The sequence below is a fragment of the Geotrypetes seraphini genome, chromosome 3 (genome assembly GCF_902459505.1).
Source record: "Geotrypetes seraphini chromosome 3, aGeoSer1.1, whole genome shotgun sequence".
NCBI lineage: Eukaryota > Metazoa > Chordata > Amphibia > Gymnophiona > Dermophiidae > Geotrypetes > Geotrypetes seraphini.
This window is the reverse complement of record NC_047086.1, coordinates 108,339,625-108,357,321: the sequence shown is the minus strand read 5'-3', so window position 1 is coordinate 108,357,321 and position 17,697 is coordinate 108,339,625. Positions and strand designations below refer to the sequence as shown.

Below are 17,697 nucleotides of genomic sequence, written 5' to 3'. Positions count from 1 at the left end.
CTACAGGAAAACTTAGTATAATTTAGCTGCTTTTCCGGAGCAATCCTGGCTTGGATATAATAAAGCTTTCTCTTCTTGTTTACATCACGGAGCCTTGAAGTTCTGCCCCCTTTACAATCACATATTTCACTGACTCTCAGTAAAACCTAATCCAATTTCCACCAAAAGCACTTTCATTGCAAATTAAACTTTAATACTAATAATCATGTCTAGAACATTTATATGACTTTACATTAAAAAACAAAGTCTAAATAGAATAAATCCAGTCCTTCCCTTATGTCATTGGATCCAGGTGCTGATTAATATATTCTTGTAGCTTATTCGGATCCTCATAGTGACTAGTTTTATTAAGGTGAGTGATCTTCATGACAGCTAGATATAGAAGTCCATAATTTGCCCCCAACTGCCGCAGCTGAGGTCGGAGAAGCAGAAACTGTTTCCTCAGATTGGCAGATGCTTTAGCAAAATCAAGCAAAAGGAGAATTTTAGTGTCTTGCCATTTCAACAATTTAATTTATTTAGCAGTAGTTAAGATCTCCAGAGCTTGCTGGAAATGAAGTACAGTGTTCCCCTGGTCGTTCGCAGTTGGCGGTCCTTGTCATTCACGCTATTTTCCGACCACGAACTGCCAACAAGGAAAGGAACAGCTGGAGAGGCAGGAGAGAGCAGCCGGAGTGCCGGCAAGTGCAGGAAATCACTCGCTGTATGCTCTGACCACCAATTCCTGCACTAAGTCGGGCCTTACCAATCAGGAGCTGCTTTGACACGCAGCTCTTGATTAGTAAGGCCTGACTTAGTGCAGTGCTTACACGAAAGTGAACGGTGGGCTGGACCAACCTCCCATTTGTCTCTAAACTCCTAGAACGAATTGTGCTCCGCCGATTACACTCTTTCATTGAAGAACAAGCTGCTCTGTCCCCTGCTCAATCCAGCTTCCGAACAGGCCACAGCACAGAGTCAGTACTCCTGGATATCATCGATGACAGCTGGTCGATACTTGACAAAGGTAGCGATGCCCTACTAGTCTTACTTGACCTCAGCGCTGCCTTTGACCCTGTAGAACATCACCTCCTCATATCTAGACTCTATGACCTTGGAATCAAGGACTCTGCCCTCCAGTGGTTCAACTCCTTCCTTCACCAAAGAACCCAAACTGTCCTACTAGGGGCGCACAAATCTAATCCCAAGCCTATCAAATATGGTGTTCCCCAAGGCGCCCTTCTATCCCCCCTCCTATTTAACCTCTACATCTGACCTGTCATTGATATAGCCTAGAAGTACAACGTTAAAATCCACTCCTACGCCGATGACATCCAGCTGCTCCTCCCACTAGACGAAAACAGATCATCCCAAATCGCTAACCTCCAACACTGCCTCTCTGACATGAAAACCTGGATGTCAAACAACAAACTACACCTGAACGCCTCGAAGACTGAACTTTTATTGATCAGAAAAAAAAGCACCAAATACACATGCCCAACACTATCATGGGACTCCACCTAACTAATAGCAGCAGATCAAGTACGAAGCCTAGGAGTAACATTAGACGGCCACCTATCCCTATCCACCCACATATCTCAAATAGTCTCTACCTCCTTCTACTACCTCCGCCAACTGAGAAGGATCAAACCTTACATCTCCACACCTGACCTAGCCCAACTCCTCTACACATATGTCCTCTCCAGAATGGATTACTGCAACTCTCTATTTAATGGAGTAGCCAAAAAAGATCTCAAGCGCCTCCAGCGGGTACAAAATGCAGCAATCTACCTCCTACACAGCCTCAACTACCACAATCCCATCTCCCCAGCACTCCGCGCTGAACACTGGCTCCCAATTAGCCAACGCTGCGCATTCAAGGCCCTGGTAATAGCGCATGAAAGAATTTACATCACCACCAGTTTAATATGGAGAAATGCAAAGTAATGCATTTAGGCAGTAAGAATAAGGAACATGAGTATAGAATGTCAGGTGCAACTCTGGGTAAGAGCGAACAAGAAAAGGACCTGGGTATACTGATAGATAGAACCCTGAAACCATCAGCACAATGTGCGGCGGCGGCAAAGAATGCAAATAGAATGTTGGGCATAATAAAGAAGGGAATCACGAGTAGATCGGAGAGGGTCATAATGCCGCTTTATAGAGCAATGGTCAGACCCCACTTGGAATACTGCTTCCAACATTGGTCTCCCAACCTAAAGAAGGATATAAAACTGCTGGAGAGGGTGCAGAGACGAGCAACGAAACTAGTAAAAGGTATGGAGAAACTGGAATACGAGGATCGACTTAAGAGACTGGGATTGTTCTCCCTTGAGAAAAGGAGACTGCGAGGGGATATGATCGAGACCTTCAAAATACTGAAAGGAATTGACAAAATAGAGCAGAAAAAATTATTTACATTGTCCAATTTGACACGGACAAGAGGACACGGAATGAAGCTAAGGGAGGACAAGTTCAGGACAAATATCAGGAAGTTCTGCTTCACGCAGAGAGTGGTTGACATCTGGAATGCTATCCCAGAGGAGGTTATTGCAGAATCGACCATCCTAGGATTCAAAAGCAAACTAGATGCACATCTCCTTACGAGAGGCATAGAAGGATATGGGTGACTAAAAACTACCACAAAAAAATATTCCAAAATGTACCCACTACTGCAGAGGTGTGAAACACGAGATAAATATGTATTTATAAATGGAGAAAAGACCTCAGTTTCTTCCGGGGAAAAGAAAGTCACCTGGAGGACCTCTATGTCTGCCATATTCAACTTCAAGCAGCATAGGAAAAAACATCCCTGGTCAAAAACTCCATTATAAAGCAATATTTGAAAAAATCTTATAATATAAAGTCCAGAAAAACACAGAACACTTATCTCTCCAGTTCACCGTCCTCCATGTGGGATCTGAATCCAAACAGTCCACACGATTTTTACCACGTTGACTTTCTTTCAAACGTGGGAAAGAAAATATACTTGAGACTCCCAACAGGCCCTGTTTCGCTATTAGAACGCTGCATCAGGGGAGGTCTCTAAAACGATATGATATAACCATATAAGCATTCTTCAAAACTTTTTAATACGCTGAAAAGAATAACAAACAGTACTTACATTGAAACATTGAGCTACCGCTTCACAGATTCTCTTAAAAGAAATGGCTGCTCGGCGTTCTAGGCAGGGTTTTAGAGGAAGGCCATGCTAATCGTTTAACCAATCCTCATATGGGGGCGTTACCTAGTAAATACCAGACGTTCTGTTTAAGCAAAAAAGTTCAAAAAAAGGCGCTCCATTCTATTTTGGCATTTAAACCTGTAGGCATACATGATTTTAATTTAAACAACCATTTTTGTTCACATTGTCATAAGAATGTTCTAAAGTCACCACCTTTCTTTGATGGAGATAGCTTTTCAATAATCCAGCATCGCATTTCTATGAAGGAATGATTATGATCTAAACAATGTTGTACCATTGGTGCCTCTAATTTTCTACAACTCAGGCAGGATCTATGCTCAATTATACGAGTCTTAAACAAACGAGAAGTTTGTCCTATGTAAATTTTCTTGCAGGGGCATTGAATGGCATAAATAACTCCCCTAGAATCACATGTCGTAGATGTTTTCAGTTTATACATTTTCTGATCTACTGGCGTAATTTGACATAACCTGCCATGTATAACCTGCCATGAATGGCTGTAGCACCGCAGATAATTGCCGCTTTCTAGGTTGGATAAGATTGTTTCTATTGTTAATTTTTTTTTGCTAAGAATCTCTTTTAAAAGATTGTGGACTAAATATATTGGAAGTATAAATGAATAACCAAAACACTGATTCAAGTGGAATTGGTTTATAAGTTTTCTTTTTAATAACTTATGTTAATCTGAAATACAAGTAATGTATTGCTTGTTTGTATTGATAAAATTGAATAAACAAAAAAAAAAAAAAAAGTTTTGAAGAATGCTTATATGGTTATATCATATCGTTTTAGAGACCTCCCCTGATGCAGCGTTCTAATAGCGAAACAGGGCCTGTCGGGAGTCTCAAGTATATTTTCTTTCCCACGTTTGAAAGAAAGTCAACGTGGTGAAAATCGTGTGGACTGTTTGGATTCAGATCCCACCTGGAGGACGGTGAACTGGAGAGATAAGTGTTCTGGACTTTATATTATAAGATTTTTTCAAATATTGCTTTATAATGGAGTTTTTGACCAGGAATGTTTTTTCCTATGCTGCTTGAAGTTGAATACGGCAGACATAGAGGTCCTCCAGGTGAATTTCTTTTCCCTGGAAGAAACTGAGGTATTTTCTCCATTTATAAATACATATTTATCTCGTGTTTCACACCTCTGCAGTAGTGGGTACATTTTGGAATATTTTTTTCTGGTAATCTATTATATTCCTCTTGCTTTTTTGGATATTTTTTGACTAAAAACTACGCCAGTGTACACCTAGCGGGGCCTCCGCGTGTGTGGATCGCCGGAATTGATGGACTGAAGGTCTGATCCGGATGCTTGAGTACCTGATTGTAAAACCGCTTAGATAACCTTGATAAGCGGTATATCAAATCCTAATAAAACTTGAAACTTGAAACTTGAAATATTGCGCTTCTTATGTTCTTATGTATGTTCTACAAAAAATCCAAGCTAAACATGTACATCCCCACCCGCACCCTCCGCTCAGAAATGGAGAAACGCCTATGCATCCCCCAGGAAGGTCCCTACTGTCAGAAACTGCCCGCAAACACTCCTACAGCCACTTCATTCCCCAACTCTGGAACCAACTCCCCCCACAAATCAGACTACAGAACTCATTAATGACCTTCTGGAAAGCGGTAAAGACCCTCCTCTTCAACTAAAACTCTACCACAGTCTACGCCTCACCCCCCCTTAAGCCCCCACCCTTTCTTCTCCATTCTAATCTTCTACATAAATTGCTATATAGTCCACTCTCAACCTGTACTTAAATTACTATATAGTCCTTGTATTTAAACTACTGTTCTTAAATTACTTTATAGTCCCTATAGTTAAACTATTTTATAGTCTTTGTATGTCCAAATATACTCCAATGTGAATGTTTGCTTGTAGACCATTCTGAGTTACTGGGAGGATGGGATAAAAATCTAAATAAATAACTCCTCTAAGAAATTAATTGCATTTGAGCCCTCTACCCCTTCTGGAAGACCCAATAACCTAATGTTATTCCTTCTGCTTTGGTTATTGGCCTCTTCCAGTTTTTTGGTTAAATGAGCCAGTGTTTTATTGTCATTTTAAAATTGAATCAAACTGCCTTCTGCCTCTGAAATCTGACATTCTAACTGCTCAGTCCAGGCTTCACATACCTTCATCTGCTGATAGAGAATATTAACTTCCTCTTGTAAAGAATTTAGCTTGATTGTATTATCTTGAAGCAGTTCTTTTATAGATTTCAGCTCCAATATCACTTGTTCAAACATTTCAGATGTATCCTTAGGGAGAGGCACTTTTGATAGAGTTGGTGGGTTCAGTTTAGACCGTTTAGCTGTGCCCCCTTCAGAAAATGCTGTATCTAATCTGCTCTGCTTCTCAGAAGTCATACTTGCTGTACAAGATATTACTAAGTAAATTATTCAATTTTAGAGAGAAAAAATTGATCTCCGCTGATAGAGTAACTGAATAGCTGTAACTGTAGGAAGAGCAGTGAGATCACATATCTATCTTGCTCTGCAGCCATGTCATGCCCCTCTTATGCATATTCTTAAAAACTGGAAATCTGCTCCTTTGTTAGATTATACTTTCTGGTGGAACTCTCTCAGTCTTTATAACAAATATGAACAGTATGCATTAGAAAAAAGATATATCTCTTCTCATCATTTCTCACCCTGAAAATTTCTTGATCGCTATGTTCAACTTTCTTAACTGACCATATAGGATTTTGCTCCCTTCCTTAATATCCTTATTCTCTCTATATTCATTCTTACCCATATTGCTCCTTTGTTCTGTAGCAAGGAGAGAGATACTACTTGTATGTTTTGTTGTTGTTTCCCATGTTTTTGCATCTTTGCAAGTATTCTGTATCATTGTATAAGTTACTAAAATTTTCAATAAAAATTTTGAACTAAAAAAAAAAAGAAATCCCTGAGAAATGCAACAAAACGCTGGTTGTGTAGGATTTTAAGCTCCTGTTTTAGGATTTGATAAAGTGGTAGCACCTGTTTAAGCAACAACTCCTGTTTAATGGGTTGAATTTGTGGAAATTTACCTGAATGGCATATGGAGGAGTCTGGATGATCTGGACAATTTGAACAATCACTATGGATGTTAATGTTGTTTTAAGATAAGTCCCCCGTTTTGTTTATATTTGAATGTTTGTGGTCCTACATGCTGGCAATTTAATTCTATGTATTATGATACACTTGAGGTGGATGAATGTCTATAGAAAAAAATTACTGGGAATATTATTAATCAAATGGACATAATTGAGTGAGTGAGAGGAGATTAAATGGACACAATTAACTAATGAAAGGAGATCGAAAGGGAAAGAAGATTAACTCTATGAGAACAATTGAAAGGTGTTCAAATGAAAGGAGATTAATCCATTATGAGAAAGAAGATTAATTAATTGCACCAAGTTAGAGATTAATTCATTTTAAGTAAAAGGTTTAATTATAATTTATATCAAGATAAGAGGATTATCTAATTTGTGTAGTTTCATTTAATTATTGGAGGGGGAGGTTTTTATGCCAATTATTAGAGCTAGAGCCTGATCATCCTATACAATAATTGGTGTTTCTCTGGATGAGATATATTGCTCAATATCTGAGGTTTTTCCTACCCTTAAAGACTAGAAAAGAATAAAACAAGAAGTAACAACAAATATTCTAACTAGACAATTACTAAAGTAAGAAAACGCATTAAGATATAACACTGAGGATTTTTTGGTGGGTTTTGGTATTTTGTTTATTTGGCAGACTCCCATAAGACCACCTTCAAACTATGCATCATTGAATTTAGGTGTCAATTTTAGAATAGTGTGTAGCTAGAATAATTGGCATTTACATGCATATGTACGCACATAAGTGTGTATATGCTAGTATTTTGATCATGTATGTGCTTCTAATATTAGGCTCACAGTTATATAATTACCCTCTTGCACATCAAGGTACATCCAGGTTAGGTTGTGGAAAATGGCCGCTATATTATTAAAATGCACATAGGATATAAAATGCACATAGGATGTGCAGGAATGCAGATCGATGTCTCATCGCATTCAACAGAAAAAGCAATTAAAAAAAAAATCCACATGAGAAAAAAAGTGTATCCCAAATGTACTGTATATAGAAGCAGCTTTTTTTAAAAACACCTGATATCCACATAGCTCCCCATCCCTTCCCACTAGAAGCACAAGTCCTCTCCATCCACCAAGCATAATCTTGGTACTGACTACTGAAATGCACATTATAATGGCCTACCACTTGCATCCATCAAGCACTCCCAGCTAAGCATTCTGTTCCTCAGATAAGCTGCTCTTAGCTGTACCCTTCTCCTCCTCTGCCAATTCCAGACTTCATTCCTTTCATCTAGCTGCTCCCTATGCCTGGAATAAATTACCTGAGTTTGTCATCAAGCCTCTTCCCTTACCTTGTTTAAAAGCAAACTGAAAACCCACCTTTTTGATATAGCCTTCAATCCTTAACTCTCCTCCTCTGCCCTCCAACCCAGCCAGCTGATTAACTGTTCCCCTTAACTGTATCCATGACATCCTGTTTGCCTGTCTTGGCTGTTTAGATTGTAAGTTCGTTCAAGCAGGGACTGTTTTCTTCTTTGTGACTCTGTATAGCCCTGTTTACCTCTGGTAGCACTATAGAAATAATTAATAGTAGTAGTAGTAATCCAATTCATAGCAGTTAAACTCATTCTTACAGTTTGCTGATATGATCATGCATTTCCCCTTGTTAATGAAAGAATATTGGTTGCCCATTATAGCTCATCTCAATTCCTTCTCATACATAGAGCTCACTTACTCAATTCTCCTTTACATCTGGCAAATGTTTTATTCCCTTCTCACCTACAGCTAGATGTTTTGAGGGGCATGGCTTTTTGTTATCTGGGCCTTTACCCTTACATCAGTATAGAAACAATTTCTCAAATTTAAGCAAGCAGTTAAATCTTAGCTCTCTCAAATTGTCTTTGTGGATACCAACTCCTAAATTCCAGTGTGGTATGCCCCTTGCAAGTTTAACCTACTTGGCCTCTTTTTCCTCCTCTTGTTCTCTCTCTTTCAATTTCCTCTCCTTCTCTCCCTTCACAGCCATTTTCTCTCCTCCTTTCTATCCTTCAGCAAACATACACTAAGGCCCTGATTCTCCAAAGTGCATCCCGATTTTAGGCGTCCTACAGCTGTCTAATCAGCCAATCGGGAAGCATGTTTTTTTTAAAAAAATGCTCCCCAGGCAAGCCTGAAGGCACCTCCGGGAGCTTAGGGAGACCCGCAAGATGCCTAAGCTCATCTAAGGGCCTTAGGCGGGCCTTAGGCTGAACCTAGGCGGCCCTACGCGTCTCCCTAGTAGAGGAGAAGCTTAAAATGTAGGCTAGCAAAATGCTGGCCTACATTGTAAGTAGACGCGGCTGCTATACTTATCGCGACAAGGGATCTCTCTGCCGCTATTATAGCGGGCCGCGGCCCCCTGACCAGGAGGGTGCCCAAACCCTCTGCCCGAAGACGCACCCTCCCCGACACTACCGACTGCCCCCCCCTGACATTACCGATCTCCCCCCCGACAATATCGATAGCTGGCAGGACGGTGCCCAAACCCTCTGCCCGAAGACGCACCCCCCCCCACTACCGACCGCCCCCCCAAAATTACCGATCTCCCCCCCCCGACAATATCGATAGCTGGCAGGAGGGTGCCCAATCCCTCCTGCCCGAAGACGCACCCCCCCCCGGCGCTAACCCCCCCCAAACCTCCACTCCACCAAACCTGTTCTTATTAGGGTCTTGCACGTCTTGAGCCGGCAGGCACGCCTCGTCGAAATGAAGCGGGCCCGCCCCTTCCCGGCCCATCCCGCCGAAGCCTAAGGCCTGATTGGCCCAGGCTCTAGAAGCCTGGACCAATCAGGCCTTAGGCATAGCGGGTCCGCCCATCCCCACTTAATCTAAGGCCTGATTGGCCAATCAGACCTTAGACTTAGTGGGGATGGGCGGACCCGCTATGCCTAAGGCCTGATTGGTCCAGGCTTCTAGAGCCTGGGCCAATTAGGCCTTAGGCTTCGGCGGGATGGGCCGGGAAGGGGCGGGCCCGCTTCATTTCGACGAGGCGTGCCTGCCGGCTCAAGACGTGCAAGACCCTTCTAAGAACAGGTTTGGTGGAGTGGAGGTTTGGGGGGGGTTAGCGCCGGGGGGGGGTGCGTCTTCGGGCAGGAGGGATTGGGCACCCTCCTGCCAGCTATCGATATTGTCGTGGGGGGGGGGAGATCGGTAATTTCGGGGGGGCGGTCGGTAGTGGGGGGGGTGCGTCTTTGGGCAGAGGGTTTGGGCACCCTCCTGGTCAGGGGGCCGCGGCCCGCTATACTTATAGCGGCAGAGAGATCCCTTGCCGTGATAAGTGTAGCGTGCCGTGTCTAATCTAACCCGTTTCTCTAACCCGCGTCTGTAACATGGATGCCAGTTACAGAATCGGGGTTTAGTTTAGGCCGATTCTGAATAGGACGCCTCTCCCGGGCGTCCTATTCAGAATCAGGGCCTAGGTGTCTTGCGGGCCTCGCTTTCAATATAGGCGGCCTGCCTGGGGAGCATTTTTTTAAAAAAACGTGCATCCCGATTGGCTGATTAGACAGCTGTAGGACGCCTACAGCTGCCTAAAATCGGGACGCACTTTTAGAGAATCAGGCCCTAAGGCCCCAATTCTATAAAGGGCACCCAAGTCATGCCTACAGTTAGGCGTGCTTTAGGTATCTTATCTAAATAGCTAATGAGCCAATTAAGGGTCTTAACAAGCGATAATTGGCACTTAGGCATCCAAAGGATGTAGATACCACTTTGTAGATGCAGTAACAATTTCATGGACGCCTATGTTTAAAACTCACGCCTAATTCAATAGGCATGGGCATGAAATGGGCGTGGTTTGGGCAATGACTCAATTTGGGCATCCTTTGATTCATTTACATAACACTGAGCAACCTAGGGTGTCCAGAAGATGCACATATTGTAGGTGAATGAAAACCAGGTCTACTTTAGAGCTTAGTTTGGGCTTCAAATAGATACGAGTTCTATGTACGGAACTTGGGCACTCTTTGAACATTCTAATAACATAATAATAAAATATTATAACATTAAGAACATTGTTTGGATGTCTAAATCTCACCTAAAACCTGATTCTCTAAAGGACGACTATAAAGTTAGATATCTAAACAGTGCTGAAATCAGCTGAGCGTGATTCTATAAAGGGCGCCTAACATAAGCACCTAAACAGCAACTAACTTTAGACATGTTATGCAGAATCAGGGCCTAAATGCAGTACATCAAGTTCATGCAATGGAAATATCCCCTTCATATCCAATTCCACTCTTGACCTCCTATCATACTCTGAAATTCAATCCTGCTCCCAACACCTTGGCCCCATCCAGCCCCGACATCACAGTCCACTCCAGAAAGTGATCTCACTCTTGGCAGATCCTTCCATTCCCTAATTCTCATTACCAAGCTCTTACTGTGGTCCCTGATAGTCTAGTGGGAGTAGGAATGATCACAATTTGTTCTATTGCTAAGGGCCAGGCTGCCAAGTAAGAACTTGACAACATCCAGACATTTTCCCTTATTTGGCAGCTTGAATCCTAGTTATAGTACTGTTACACTATCATTAGAAGGTCTCAGATGTCATTTTGGACTCACAAGAGGTGTAACTAGGATTGCCCCTGCTCCCACTAGACTAGCAGGGACTGTTAAGAACCAGGGGAGAGGGATTATGGGTGGGGATGTCTGCTGGGAGAGTGCAACTTCAGGGGGCTGTAATTTGGATATCAGTTGGGGTAAATGATGTCATGAGAGATGCTGGCAGGTGATGGGAATGGGGGGGGGAGGGGGCTGTTCTTTATATCTACACCTTCAGGAAGGCACTTATGTTTACCATGAAATAGGTGTCTGGAATATTTTATATATCAATGTGCTTTCCCCCTTGAAAACAGGGTTATGCTTTAATATTTTAGATCTACCTAAAATAATTCTTCTCCATGCCCTAACCATGCTCTCCTTAGTAAGATGCTATTTACATGTGATGATCTGCACCATGTCCAGATTTTAAAGACTGCTACTTGCATTAGTAGACAATCTACACATGTAGAAGCCCCCTTTTAGATGCATCCATAAGGCATCTACAGTATATGTCTTTTAAAAACAATAATCCCCCCTTTTGCAAAACCATAGTGTGGTTTTAACGCCGTTTTGTAAAAGGAGGGGGGGAGAGGTTAAATGAAACTAAAAAATAAAATTAAACGTCCAAATAAATAACTCTTGTATACTTTTTTTTTAATGACATCTTTCTCTTTTTCTCTTCATTCCAATCCAATGCTTAATCTTATATTCCGGTCATTCCCAAAAGGGACTCGATCCGGTTCACAAAATTAACCCAAGAGGGCAAAGGAAAACAATAATTGGACAGAAAGTTTATCTATTACAATCCCTTATTCGTCAGTTAAAAATTTCTCAAACAAATACGCCTTCATAGTTTTTCTAAAACATATCAAAGACGAGAGGAGTCTAATATCTGAGGGGAGGTCATTCTAGATTTTTACCAAGGCAAATGCCATAGAGTGTAAAAGCCTACCTTAAAGTTTGAATACCCCTAATGGAAGGGAATACTAATTTAAATTTATATATTCCTCTAGTAGAAAGGGGTTGTTGGGAATTAAAAGAAAGAAAGAGTAAGTAATGGGGAAAATATCCCATATAAACTTTTGAATACAATTGAACCCTCCAGTATACCGGGAACCAATGCAATGCCCTCAGTAATGGAGTAACATGATCGTATCTACTCTTACTGAAAATTAATTTGGCAGCCGTGTTCTGAATAACCCCAGAAAAATAAAACAGTACATCACAACATAAACATGATAAAAATTTGGAAAAATTACATGTACAAAATATTAGTGGTCAAATAGTCTGCATTCAAAACATTTTACTAGCAAAGGTCCTCATTTGTATGGCAGCATTATTACTATAAAAACATGCATAATCTGTAATCGTTAAACACAGTCTTTAATTCAGGCACTAGTCACACATTTTATTTCAAATATATTACTATCAGTAATCAAATCATTGAGCTAATTCCCATGAAGTTCGTGGTCGACATTGGAGAGTTAATTGCTGCCACAGATATATTTGAAAAAAATGCTGCCATACAGATAAAGGATTTTGATACTAAAACTTTTTGAAAGCAGATTATTACCTTATAGCAAAAACTGATGTTTTTAGAGCACATGTAACTTTTTCAAATTTTGTCGTGTTTGTGTGTATTGTGTACAATTTAATTTTTTCAGATCTACAATGAAGAAAGGGATTTAGGGGGAAATTCTAAAACTAGTGCCTAAGTTAATTAAAAAACACCGTTAAAAATGGCAAGAATGAAATGCCTACTGATACCTATATACAAGGCACCAGAATCACACCTATGTAATTGCTTTAGGCCATAGAACACCAAAGAAGACGTGACCAGCAGTGGAAGTGGCATTAGGTGGCCTAAAGCAGCTACATAGGCACAATTCACGCAAAGACAGGCGACTGAAATGTAGGCCTGGAAAACCCTGGCCTACATTTCAGCTGCCTATCTTTGCCGGGTAATCCTGAAACTAGACTGTAGCTGTCATCACCTGATCGCTGCAAGGGAATCCCCAATCAGCTGAACAGACAGGACTCCCCGAAACCATGGCTTCAGGTAGTTCTGCTGGCTCAGCTGATTGGGGGAAATTACCCTGCTGCAATCAGCTCAGTCAGCTGCAGTGGACTGAAGACCCCCCTCCCCCAATCAGCAGGAGGGATGACAGCACCCAGCACCCAAACTTGGTAGGAGGGATGTCCATCCTGCCTAAGAGCACCCCCAACCCCTCCCCCACTTGAAATAAGCAGGACAGTTGCTCACTCCCTCTTACCTGAATGACGCTTCCACACCAACCATATTTTGAATGGTGGCAAGAGGGATGCCCATTCCCTTTTGCTGGCAGGCCCGCGTCTTCATAATGGTGAGTCTTTCCCTTCCCAGTGCATCCTGGAATGCATTAGGAAGGGTCTCAGGCACTGATTGACCCAGATGCCTAAGACCCCTACTACGAGGCCTTAGGTGCCTAGGCCAATCAGAGTTATGGGTCCCTCCCAATACATTCCAGGGTGCACCGGGAAAGGGCCTAAGACCCTGATTGGCCCAGGTGCCTAAGGCCCCTCATATGGGAAGGGCTTTTGGTGACTGGACAAATCAGAGTCTTAAGCCCCTCCCAATGCATCCCAGGGTGCATCGGGAAGGAGCCTAAGGCCCCGATTGGCCCAGGTGTCTAAGGAAATTCCCCTGCCACAATCAGCTGATGGCAAGTTTCAAGATCCCTGAGCAAAGATAGGCGGCTGAAATGTAGGCCAGGGTTTTTCAGCCTACATTTCAGCTACCTATCTTTGCGTGAATCAGGCGTGATTCTCTAACCAGCGCTGTCATGATTGACATGTGATTGGTGGCAGTTTTTAAGATGGGCGCCGGTTAGAGAGTCTGGGGGTTAGTAAACTACATTTTTTTAAATACTACAGTAGAATAAGCAATAGGAATTGTGCCCACATCACAGGTGCAGGTATACTCTACAGCAGATATAAATGCCCATGCCTAGCGTATTAAAGTACAAATGCAAATCAGCCTATTTTAACAATGCGTTTACTTGTGAACTCTGCCAACCACTTAACTATCCTGTACCCATTATATTATGGCATGTACTTTTATACAGGTTGGAATTTTAACAGGCCACATACATGCAAGAGATTACAAAATACTCCACTGAAGGAAAATTTTCTAACTATAGCATCAAACCTGGGTTCACAGTGATTGTGAACAGCAGCAGCAAAAAAACCCTTTAAAAATCCCTAATTAGGATGCTGCTTTAATGAGAGAAGTACATCTTCCTTCAGTGACAAAAAATGACCCCCCCTTGCCAAAACCTGAACTGCAGTGGCCCACAGAAAACCACTATCTATGTACAGAAAGTGTTCTTAGTAAGCACGAAGAAAATCCTCTATATTGTCTTTGCCAACACAGTTTGAAGTTATAAATTGTATGCAGTCCCATACCTACTTGTTAGAGAAATATAACTCAATAGCAATTGTTATGCATACTCATGAAAACTGAATGCTTCCAAAAAATTGCTTGTCAAACAGTACTGGTTTACTCAAATTGGTTAAAAGAATATTCTAGAAGATCGCATGACCCATTGCAAACCAAACAGCATTTCAAAACACTTTTTTTTCAGTACATGAAAAAAATCCAAAAAACAAGTAGCCAATTAAGGATATGTAACTTTTTTCACCAAATGGATTCAAGTTTAGTCCTACAGGGATAAAAACCCAGTCAAATGGAACACATTATAATTAAGGGAAACAAAATGTGAAATTTCAAATCAGTTCTCTAATGAACTCTAAAAATATCAGCATACCCATCATTGTGACAGGCAAGACCCATTTTTTTTCACTTTGGGTTATCGTTCAGCAATTACTCAAACTATGGAATAAGGCTGGACTGGCAAGTCAGACAACAAAATAGACACTCTCAGCAATTTAATGAGATGAATCTTGAGGTTTTCTGTAGTGCATCTGATTATAATGCTTGATAAGTTAAAAAAAAAAACCCATAGCAAGCTGTGTATTATTCAGAAAGTGTGAAATCAATTGAATATAAAGATGTAAGCTTTCTGGGGAGATTTTTTTTTAAATGACCCATATTTAATTCCACAGTGTTTATGCAAGAACTTTTAAAGTATCACCACCAACCTTTTTTTTTTAGTTGGTGTATCTTATTCAGCCCCCTTCTTTTCTGTTAACACATTTTGAACATTACATTTTTTTTATATCCTGGCTATTAAATCTGTGAATTATACCTAGAAAAACCAAGCAGAAAAAATAAAATCAAACTTTTACAAATTATTGCTTAGGAGCCCCTTGGTGTGCCAGTAAATGGGATTAGCACACCCTAACGCAGGACTTCCCCGCTGTGCTAAGCCCATTTCAAGCATGGCCTTAAAGGAGGCATTTTTCTATTTGCTGAATTTCTGGCTATAGACTAATGTTAGCATTAGTGCACAACCATTTTACCCAAAATTAATGCAGATGCACTTACCGCTTCCTATTTAGGAGGTGCGTCTGGCTCCTGCGTTAAATCAGCATTATTCAGTTAGCATGCTAGCTGAATAGCACTTTCATGTGTGCTTAGCATGTGCAAATGGCAGAATACTTTGGCACATCCTGTGTTAGGCCATTTTTACTATGTTAAGCACAGGTTAGCACTTAACATAGCTTAATAAACAGACCCTTAGTTTGTGAGCTGTTTTTATCTATCTATATCTATATCTATAGATATTTGTATCTATATTAAAGCACGACTCGCTGCTTTTACCATACCAACTGTAGTTAGGACACTAATTACAGAATGTCAGCTGCCATGAAGCATTAGGTCTCAAGCATAATTTAGGATGGAAATAAAAAACAAAACGCAGCCTGTAAAATTACGGAATGCTTGGCAAATGCTTACAGTTAAATATGTATAAAAAATAAGATGATGGTTACGATAGATGGAAATAGGAACGCCTCTGTTATGTTGCAAGAGTCAATTTAACAGTCAGAAAGTCTGCTTTTTCCACAATTAATTTATAAATGCATCTGCAGGGCATATGGAATGGATACTGATTCCAAAGTGCAGGTAGAAGTCCGTTACCAACAGTCTTTTGGGTATACCACACACTAACATCATATCCCTACGGGCTATGGTTCAAAATGTAAAGGTAAGACAAAACATTTATGACCTACCTTTTGGATGCCACGGATCTGTAAATTCGTACTTTCCCATACCAATAGTCCGTAACATTTGTACACTGTTTGTGGTGTCCTGACTGACTGACTGGTTGGGTGGAAGCTGGAGAGCAGCCTGCCCATTGGTAGCGGGAACACTATTAGGCAAAGCGGCTGAAGGCAGTGCAGGTGGTGGAGGTGGCAGAATAGGGCATGTCAAATGACCGTTCCCTACCGCAGTATGACCAGGATGGGGCACTTGGCCAATCCCCGAAACAGAAGACATGACAATTGGCTGGCTGTTTCTGTACATAGGCTGACTTTGCAGGTTCACAACCATGTTGCCGAGAGGCTGTGTGGCCTGTTGCTGCTGCTGCTGCTGGTGTTGAAGCTGGTAATGAGCTGTCATTAGTGGAAGTTGTGGTGCAACATGAGGGGGGATAGCGGGTGTCACTCCAATAACAGGAGCCTGAACGCTGACTGCTTGGCTGTAGGTCGGAGGCTGAGCCATTCCATATGAATGGGTAATAAGCGGCGGCGGGCCACTTGCCGAGACAGTTGTGGCCCATGCAGATGCACCTAGAATAGAACAGAAAAATAATAGGAATAATTAACAACTGCATCTAATAGCAGTTGCAAAAATATTTTTTTACAGGCACCAATGCCTTTTTATTTGCGCAAATGAGACAGAGGTGGCTTTGGGAAGGTTCCAAACAATTTGATAGGTGGCAGAAATACAAGCAGCTGTTAAAACAGATTAACATCTGTTTACAATAGCACAAGCTTGGTGTGTTATGCAGCTTAAATCCACTTGCATGAGAATTAGCCTCTTTTTCCTGTGCTTACATAGCTCCCTGACAGCAAGTATACAGTGTATATAGCACAATGTCAGCTTTGAATGCCAAAGCCACCAAAAGGCAGTATATAAGTCTCCTTTTCCTAGTGATTCAACAATGTGCCATTCACTACTGAAGGACTGCAACTGTGTACACCCTGAAGCTGGGAACCATTTCAGGTAGCTCTGAACATATGAAAAAGTTTACAGTACATTTTCACTGTGACACTGACATATCTGGAAAAACAATTCTCTAATGAATCTGCAGACATAATATATCAGAATCCCTGGAGAACTGGGAATGGTTATAGAATGAAAGAAGAAAGAGGGGAAAATCAGGGTGAGAGAACTTATGGCATTAAGATAAAAAGTCACATCAAGGAAGGGTAGATACCAGAGAAAATATTCCTGTTTTATATTACTTTCCATTACAGGATTATAATATAATCACTTTTGATAGCTACCTGGGGTTTCATTTTCTCTTATTTGTTTAGAAGGGGGTTCCTCGGTGTCCCATGGGGTAGACTGATTGATAGGTGTTTGTCCCCACCTCACGCTTGTTGCAAGAAGCTGCCCTTGAGTCTGACGAGTCTGATTTTCAGTCTTGGAAGGGCCAGATGGCTAATGTAAAGAAAAACAAAATAAAACAAAGCAATTGTGAGTCTACAGCTTGTTCAAAAGATTTCTATCTGTTCCTTGACTTCCTTTCTGTTATTATTCTGTTATTATTCTCTTGCGCTATGTTACAATTCAACATTAAACATAGGATGGGAATTTCACTTGTCAGTACAGACTGACTCAACTTCATAGGCACCTCAAAAAACTTTACAGAGCTTGTGAATAACTTTTTGAGAGTATGAAAATACACCCCTTTAA

General features: G+C 41.3%; 1 protein-coding gene across 13 annotated transcripts in view; it reads right to left on the bottom strand.

The window, feature by feature from the left end:
• Positions 1-17,697, bottom strand: part of KLHL29 (kelch like family member 29) — a 775,329-nt gene that overhangs the window by 237,127 nt on the left and 520,505 nt on the right. For all 13 annotated transcript variants that reach the window (XM_033937815.1, XM_033937829.1, XM_033937828.1 and 10 more), the window contains 2 exons: positions 17,286-17,442; positions 16,005-16,565 (listed from right to left, as the gene is read on the bottom strand). In XM_033937815.1, coding sequence (XP_033793706.1) covers positions 16,005-16,565; positions 17,286-17,442 — 718 coding nt within the window. The remainder of the gene's footprint in view (positions 1-16,004; positions 16,566-17,285; positions 17,443-17,697) is intronic.